The sequence below is a fragment of the Leiobunum rupestre genome, chromosome 5 (genome assembly GCF_980474605.1).
Source record: "Leiobunum rupestre chromosome 5, qqLeiRupe1.1.hap1, whole genome shotgun sequence".
In the NCBI taxonomy this organism is placed as follows: domain Eukaryota; kingdom Metazoa; phylum Arthropoda; class Arachnida; order Opiliones; family Sclerosomatidae; genus Leiobunum; species Leiobunum rupestre.
This window is the reverse complement of record NC_143388.1, coordinates 29,903,426-29,912,169: the sequence shown is the minus strand read 5'-3', so window position 1 is coordinate 29,912,169 and position 8,744 is coordinate 29,903,426. Positions and strand designations below refer to the sequence as shown.

Genomic DNA, 8,744 nt, shown 5'->3' with positions numbered 1-8,744 from the left:
CGGAATGTGGATTTTCCACATAATGATTCTATTAGATTGAAATATAAAATTTTCAAGGATAGAGGCAAGGTTATTTCAAAAGTTGATATAAGCTGAATGGTTATAATCGCCTTAGCTTGGAAATGAGATAGAGAAGAAAATTTGTTTCATAGAAAGAATTATCTCTATGAACTCCCTTGGCATACATCTACAATCCGGAGATAGTTGTTTTTATCTAATATGAAAATTTGGCTCCGTTTTCTTCATAGTTTTTGCGAGGAACACGTATTATTACTTATCTCTCGATTACGCAAGGATCAAACCAAGGTTGAGAAAAAACCACAAAATTGAGTTAGCTATTTCAATTATTTTCAACCTTAACCACTAGGTGGTTTATTTAAGAGACGGAAAAGAATTCTGTGCGGTAATCAAACTATGATCAAACGGATCATTTTGCGACTTGTTTTCGGTTTTAGAGGTCGTTAAATGGTCACTGATTTTTATAAGGAACGTTTTATTTTATTTGGAAAGTTTAGCTAGTTATGGTAATGCCAACGATGTATACTGGAAACGCCGCTTTAGATTCAAAGATTACGGAATGGCTACAGTGGGATCAGGTAAAGTGGTTTTTGGTTAAGGCTTATGATTGCGAAATAAAACTGACATTTAGGCTTATGGAAAACCGAAGCCATGCAGGGAAGCGTGGTTTTATACGCTTATAGAATATTAATTTATGTTATGTTTTTCTTCTAGTCGTTGTTTTAGAACTTTTTGAAAATTATTAAAGTAAATTTGGATTTTTTTAATAGAATGAAAAAACTAAAATGGAAATTACGGAATTAATTAACAAAAATGACATTACGGCTCTTGAAAATTTGATGCTTAAAAGACTTTCTTTTGGAACCGCAGGTCAGTTTGGGTTTTCAATTTGTTTTATAAAAAAGCAGAAACTCCGAAAAAGTCTAAATGTTATTAACTTAATAGGCCTACTTATTAGGATATTTTATATATGGGACTTTGTAGGTTTACGAGGTGCCATGGGTCCGGGTTATGCTGCAATGAATGATCTGGTCATCATTCAGACTTCGCAAGGATTGGCTAAATATATTGAAACTACTATTCCTGATGCCAGAGAACGAGGAGTTGTCATTAGTTTTGACGCGAGATATAACAGTCATAGGTATTAATAAGTGAAGTCAAAATATTACTTTTATGAATCTAAATTTTTTTTTTAATATTTCCTTTCAAAGTTTTTTATATTGACTTTGTTTTTCCAATAGATTTGCAAAATTATCAACCGTTGCCTTTCTACAATGTAAAATACCAGTGTACCTGTACTCGCATATCACACCTACACCATTTGTACCTTTCGCTGTTGTAAATTTGGGCTGTGCAGCTGGTATCATGGTCACTGCCTCACACAATCCTAAAGAGGATAATGGATACAAAGTAAATTTTGTAATTTACTTCATTTTGTAATTCCTTATTATTTTATTAAAAACTTTGATTGCGTGTTTCAGGTATACTGGGATAATGGTGCACAGGTAAGCCAGAAAGGTATTATTAATATTGCTGTAAGAGCAAGAGGCTAATAAGTTATGATTCTAATTTAAGTGGTTTTTTCGCGCTTAGATTATACCTCCACACGATAAGGGTATTCAAACGAGCATAGAGCAAAATTTGGAACCATGGCCTGAAGCATGGAATATACAACTAATCGAATCAAATCCATTATGCACTAATCCCATGAAAGAAATGAAATCAAAATATTATCGCAACATGCAGGATTGTGTTGCTGATGTGTAAGGTTATATAATTCGTAATTGACGTATGAAAAAATTGCTCTAATTTTAATATTTTCATTCTAGATCTGTAAATGCGAGCTGCCCTATTAAGTTTACATTTACCGCGATGCATGGTGTGTCACATCTATACATGGTGGAAGCGTTTGAAACTTGCGGCTTCCAGTATTTTGTTTCAGTGAAGGAACAAATGGAACCTGATCCAGAATTTCCAACTGTTAAATTTCCAAATCCCGAAGAGGGAAAAAGTGCTTTGGTAGGAGATGAATTCAATGAGGCCACGGCATTACCTGTGTCATTTTTCATTATATTTAGGATTTATCGGTGAAAACTGCCAATGAAAGTGGAAGCCCCATTATTTTAGCCAACGATCCTGATGCCGATCGCTTAGCTGTGGCTGAAAAACTTCCAAATGGGGATTGGAAACTGTTTACTGGAAACGAAACGGGAACAATGTTAGGATGGTGGCTTTGGCAATGTTTTAAAGCGAAAAACCCTAAAGTTCCTGGTAATTTGACTACATTAGACATGTATGTTGTTTCAATAACTTCTACCTATTTTAAAAATAGCATCAGACGTGTACATGATATCAAGCGCAGTGTCATCGAAGATCTTAAACGCTATCGCTTCTAAAGAAGGGTTCAATTTTATTGAAACATTGACTGGTTTTAAATGGATGGCCAATAAAGCGTGCGAGTTGATGAAGTTAGGGAAAACAGTCTTATTTGCGTTTGAGGAAGCCATTGGTTTTATGTGTGGAACTAATGTTCTGGATAAGGATGGTGTAGGGGCTGCCATGCAGATTTGTCAATTGGCAGCGCATTTACAGAAGCAGGGATTAACACTTAATCAGCAGTTGGATAATATCTATAAAATGTAAGCAATCTTATAATAATAAATCTTGTTAATAACGTAAGCGACTTACATCACCTGTTTTATATTCCATTTTCAACAGCTATGGTTATCACGTTTCTAACAACTCTTATTTCATTTGTTATCACCAGCCAACGATTAACACTATGTTTGAACGGCTTAGGAACTTTAACGGAACCACATTGGTTAGTATTAGTTTTTATTTTTTCATTATCAAATTGTACCACTCTTGAAAGTATCTTGCTATCTAGGATGTGGGTTTACATTTACTATGAACGTTTAATCTTAGAAATTTATTTCCTGATAAAGTTATGTAATTTCGAAGTCTATAAGTTGTCTATTACTCAAATTATATAGCCATATGGTATGTGATGTAGATTTGAGATCATATCCAAAAAGATAAGCACCTTTGAAAATAAAAATATGTAACTTAAAATTAGGGTACAGCTGATATATTGGCTATTTCTGGGCCGATTTATCGACCGATATTAACAAAATTACCTATCATAACAGTAGTGTATATGATAAAATCATTATAAAAGAGGGTTCAGTAACTTCAGTGGACTGTCATACCAATTTATCCTAATTTTTCATTAAAAGAAGTATGCAAACGCAAATCCGAATATGCCTCTTTTCATTTTATGTGATACATATTTTCTATCAAAAATCGAATAGTGAGTTAATCGAGAATTTTCTTGTTTTTAAGTTTTTCCTGAAAATATTATTCTTATGCCGGTATCGACCAATATTAGAAAAATAGGCCAATATATCAGTGCATCCCTACTTAAAATTAAATTATCATCCAAAATTTATAATGCAAAGTATGTGGTCATTCTGATGAAAAATTTCACAAGCGGAAGAAGGGAAACTGAAACACTTATGTGACACATAATTATGAAACAAAGCTCTTCCTTAAATTAAAATCAAGCTACGCCCCTTAATAAATGTCAAAAAGAAAAATATGTTAGCTGAATCCGCAATATCAGCCACTGCTTATTCTGTGGCTAGCAATATTGCTTGAACAATTTTGTTGATCAAAATACTTCTCAAGTCCTAGCATGAAGAGTTGTACATAAAAATATTCAATAAAAAGTATTTCAATAATTTTTTATTTTAAGTACCCTAAAGAGCTCGGCTCATTTGTGATCAAGGGCATTCGTGATTTAACTACGGGTTATGACAATACCAAATCAGATAATAAAGCGGTTAGTCCGAAAATAAAATCAAAATTTTTTTCAGATCATGATTATAAAATTGGCTTTTCATGATTATAGATACTGCCTACGAGTAAATCAAGCCAAATGATCACGTTTTATTTTGAAAATGGTTGTGTGTTAACCATGAGAACTAGTGGCACTGAGCCCAAGATCAAGTATTACTCCGAACTGTGTGCCAAACCTAAAGAAAAGTAAAACAAATTGCATAAATTGTAAATTTGCCAAATCTCTAATTGTGTGGGTAATTTCTTATACAGAGATGTGAAATCCTTGGCTGGTGAATTGGAAAAGATGATACAACTTGTAGTTGATGAATGGTTACAGCCGGAAGTAAATAAATTAATTCCCCGTGGAGATTAAAATATATCATCACGTAAAACTTTATAAAATCAATTTTCCCCAATATTTTTGTTAGCTTGAGTTTATCCAAAGTTTTCCATTTTTAAGTTATCCGCACGTTTTAGTGGACTATAATGTTTAGTATTGTCTAGTCACAATTGGAACTGGTTATAATTTTTAAGATTGTTGGTTAGTATAAATACTAAATTTCATTGGCAAGTTATGTAAAGTATAATTAGATTATACATATTTTGTAATATATTCTAGTTTAATATTATCTCCCGTTCCCTCTTGAGAAAGTTATGCCATTTCATTTCATTTCCAAATTATTTTATTAAATGTCATTCGCATTGTGACATGAAGGCTACTTAATTAATTAGTTAGATTAGATTTAAAAATATATATATATATATATGGATTTCATTCATTCACAGCCAACTTTGATCTTGCGTTGAAGTGTATGTTAACCTACGAGCAAAAGATATCTGTATGAGTTGAGGTGTCTCTAGCGGAAAATTATTTTCAGAATAGTTTTTGCATTGAAGACAATATAAAAAATTGAGTTCAGCGCCACTCTCGTTATAGCAGGAAAATCCTTGCTCACGGAGATCAAAGTTGACCGTGATTTATTACAGGAATATTTATGAATTCCTGGTGTAAAAATTGTTTTAAAATTTATAAACATTGCCAATTATAATTATACTGACACTTTGTCTTCAATTGGCACAATCATCCCCTCAAAAATTAATTTATACAAGCCAAAAATGCTAAAAAATTAGTAAGATATCTTTGGTATCAAAGTTAACACTGAGGTACGACCATTTTCAGATCTATGATCTTTAAAGAAACTATTCTTAAGCTCTTCCGCTTAAGTTCTAAAAAATAATTATGTAAATTTAATAGTTTCAAAACTCTGAACAGGAAAGCATGTAATTGTAACATAATTATGTTAGCGTGAATAAAATGGTCAATTTAAAAATGAAAATTGTCTTACCACTAAAGTAAGTTATATAACTTGTAAAGGAAAGCCACACTTGCAATATAAAAATATTGAATTTTATGCCAATATTTTGAGGTTCAACATTATATTAAATTAACTTAATCAGTATTATACTGTCTTCTCCCATCCAAAACGTCTTTAAGACCAGTTTCGATAATTTTTAAATCTTCCAAGTCCTCTTTCAAGATATTAACTAAATGGGCAATGCCTTCTTGTTGGCATTTTAAGTGTTGTTTAATTTCATCACGCACAATACTGTCTATTTGATATTGTTCATTGCCACCAGCTGACGCTTGTTGATGATTTTGAAGTCTAATTTGTGACAATAATTCGTTAAGCCGCCCCTGAAAGTGAAAAACACCTTAGTATAGTATTAGTTCAATTATATTACCAAGAATAATTATGAATATTAAGAATATGCGGGCGCAACTATAGCCTCTACTTTTGTGACTCACAGATGATATTCTCCACCTACAGGGTGAGAACCTACGATTACCATGTGAGCCCTCCGCTCGCTTTGGCTGAGAAAATATTTATTCCATAAAGCATGAGGTTAACACGATGCTACCTTCATATTCTCAGTTAAGATTAATTCATTCTTGGTATTACTAGTCTAGACCAGGGTGGAACATAAGGCACTAGTTCCGGCATTTAGACTACTAACATAGAGGCCCTTGACCTTACTAGTCAATTTGACTAGTGAAAAATTTACTTAAATATCCATAATGGCGAATATGGAGTATCGTAAATTCATCATTCATCAATCCCATTTTATTTAAAAAAAATTGTGATCAGCCAAAGTCATGTAACTCAAATGATAATAAATTCCTATTTTAATTCTGAAGGGTAAAGCAAAATGTTTGCTGTCCTTGTTTTTATACCCCCACTAGTCAGTGACTACTAAAATAAATTTAGATAGGAGGCTAACTAGTCAGGCTGACTACTAAAAAAAATATCCTTATGTCCAACCCTGGTCTAGACAATGGGTTTGATACAAACTTTAAACTGAGTTGGTGTGTTTAATTCGGATTGAATATTTTCAAGTTGAACTCTAAGGTTTTCTTCTTCAGCTTGTATCGAGAAACCTAATTTTCTTCTTATTTCTTGACTAACCATAATCTATACATGATAGTTAAATATGAGTTTTCTTTAGTTAGAAGCTCTTGACAAATTTTAAATTAACCTTTAGAACTCTGTGGGCCAAACTGAGCTCCTTTCGCTTAAAATCTTCAATTTTTGCTACAGTTGTGGCATTTCTTCTTTGTAAATCAGCAATTTCTTCCGCTATTAACTATAGAAAACGTTAATATTTAGTTAATATTAACTATAAACCTGGGGAACCCACATCCAATCTTTCTTCGTGTTGTTTAGTTTCTTGGGCTTGAAATTTCAAACGTTGGCTCAACTCTTGAAAACCAATCATTGGGACGGGTATCAAATGCTCTGGGTCTGGGTTATCTAATTTTGCCTGCTGCCAAAGTAACGGATCAATTCCGGCTGGAGGGTTATCCAAATAGATCTTCAGTTGCTCTTTACTAGGGGATATTCTCGGAACAACAGCCACTATAGCCATACTACTTAAATGGGGTTTCACAGGTACTTGTTCCAGAAAAGCGCAGACTTCATTAGTCGGAATTCTTCTAGAGAATCCTGTCTGAGCTCGCTCAACAATATAAATTAATAATTCAGTTCTATAAGAATCATTTCATAAAATTAGTAATTCATATTTGACATCTGATATTTCAGTTTTCTTACCTTTCATCAGGGAATGATTTGATACCTTCCACATAAATAGAAAGGGAAGGCTTATTTCCAAAGATCCTATTCAAACCTTCAACAAGTTGTTGTTGTTGGTTTCGTACTTCGGATTCTTTCTTATTAATACTTAAAGCAACTAGCCCATCCTCTGCTTTAGCCGTAGGAAGTGAGCTGTAGCCAACAGCTTTAAATCTGCAGAAGGGATTTTGAGAGTTGAAATCCACAGGTGGTGAATTTTGAGCAAAAAAGGCTTTTCCGGTTCCCCAAAAAGCCTGCAATTGGTTCCATTTTGCTAAAATAGTATCTCTCTCATCGCCAAACAAAATTGGCATGGACAAACTGTTCCAAATGTTAGCGACATTGTTGACGCTGGGAATTGCTGCTGTTTGGATATTAGAGACACCACCTAAATTTGATCCAAAAGATAATCCACCTCCAAAAGCATTGATTTGGGTTGTAGTTGGGCCAAATGCACTTCCAGGCTGTAAATCTTAATTGTAAAAATATATTACATAATCTCTGCTATAAATTTTTACGAACGTGACTTACTAAATGGTGCTGCAGAGGCTGTTGAGAGCCCACCCAATTGAAAAGGGGTGGAAGTAGTGCCTAAGCCACCAAAAAGATTAGCTGTTGAGGTTGTTGGTTGAGCTCCAAATGCGAATTGTGAACTTGTGGTGGCTGGTACAGTTGATGCAAAGTTAAAGCTAGGAGCAACTTGGGTAGTTGGGGCCCCAAAACTAAAACCTAATTGAGAAACATTAAGTGGAACTGCCAAGAAACAGATTTCATTAGGTAGGGGAACCCCTTACTTGGTGTAGTCCCAGTGCCAAATCCCATAGGTGCAACACTAGTAGTTGTAGTTCCACCCACTCCAAATGAAAAAGGTTGAGCTGTTTTTTTTTGTAAAAACGAAACCTATTTTATTTCTTTTAGTTAATAAACAATATTAACTAGGTGTTTAATACCCGATTGTTGTGAAGTGACAGCACCAAAACTACTTGCAAAAAGAGAGCTAGGTTGACTAGTAGGATTAGTGGCGGCTCCAAACTTAAATCCAGTTGACATTTTCAGCAAATGTGTTACCTTGCCAATTATTACTTAACTTAAGTAATTATCTTTATTAGATTTCAAAATGAGCGGCCCACACTATTGAAACAGCAACTCAATACAAAGCGAATTCTATCGCCCACACTAGGTAAGTATTCATCTAATATCCACTATAATTCAACCCCAAAATTTAAACTACGTAAAAATTTCGATAAGTAGAGAAAAATATTGTTCAACATCATTCTTGAAAGAAAATGATAAAAATATAGCACAAGGTTAAACAAATATGAAAACGAAGTAGTGAGTCAACCCAATATTTATTGTTACTTTTGTTACTGTTGTCTTAAAGCAAGTGTCGGCTCGACATGAAGTAGCTCTTTTTTTTCAACAGATGTCACTAGCATCTAAATCAAAACAAGACGCTTAAATTTTTACCGAAAACAATAGGCGGAAATAAAAGTACCCCTCGCTTTGATTGGTTCGTTTGTAAATTTGTCAATAACTTAAATTATTGTAATTTTTAACACTATATTTTATACCAATTATGTATAATCCAATTATAATACTCTACAATGGTTTTCTGACAACGTTATCGTTTCGCTATTTTGAATTTTAGCTTCCTTTGCCATTAATAGATGGCACCTTACTCTCCAGTAAAGCCGTTTTTTCGAAGAATTAGATAGATTGATTGTCATCTCTAATGGTTAAACAGAATAGATGGTTAAA

General features: G+C 33.5%; 2 protein-coding genes across 2 annotated transcripts; one reads left to right on the top strand and one right to left on the bottom strand.

Moving 5' to 3' along the window:
* Window positions 1-377: 377 nt before the first annotated feature.
* Pgm2a (phosphoglucomutase 2) lies at window positions 378-5,192 on the top strand. Its single transcript, XM_090174330.1, has 13 exons — window positions 378-596; window positions 789-888; window positions 1,003-1,159; window positions 1,260-1,428; window positions 1,500-1,523; window positions 1,612-1,781; window positions 1,848-2,037; window positions 2,097-2,289; window positions 2,351-2,657; window positions 2,737-2,839; window positions 3,773-3,859; window positions 3,929-4,062; window positions 4,129-5,192. Exons 1-13 carry the CDS (start codon window positions 522-524, stop codon window positions 4,229-4,231), a joined length of 1,812 nt encoding a protein of 603 aa, XP_090030456.1. The 5' UTR covers window positions 378-521; the 3' UTR covers window positions 4,232-5,192.
* Window positions 5,193-5,227: 35 nt separating this feature from the next.
* Nup54 (nuclear pore complex protein Nup54) lies at window positions 5,228-8,199 on the bottom strand. Its single transcript, XM_090174331.1, has 8 exons — window positions 7,937-8,199; window positions 7,781-7,861; window positions 7,518-7,715; window positions 6,966-7,458; window positions 6,556-6,901; window positions 6,394-6,501; window positions 6,210-6,329; window positions 5,228-5,554 (listed from the first exon to the last, which is right to left on the bottom strand). The coding sequence occupies exons 1-8, from the start codon at window positions 8,034-8,036 to the stop codon at window positions 5,309-5,311; spliced, it is 1,692 nt and encodes a 563-aa protein (XP_090030457.1). The 5' UTR covers window positions 8,037-8,199; the 3' UTR covers window positions 5,228-5,308.
* Between the last annotated feature and the right edge of the window lie 545 nt (window positions 8,200-8,744).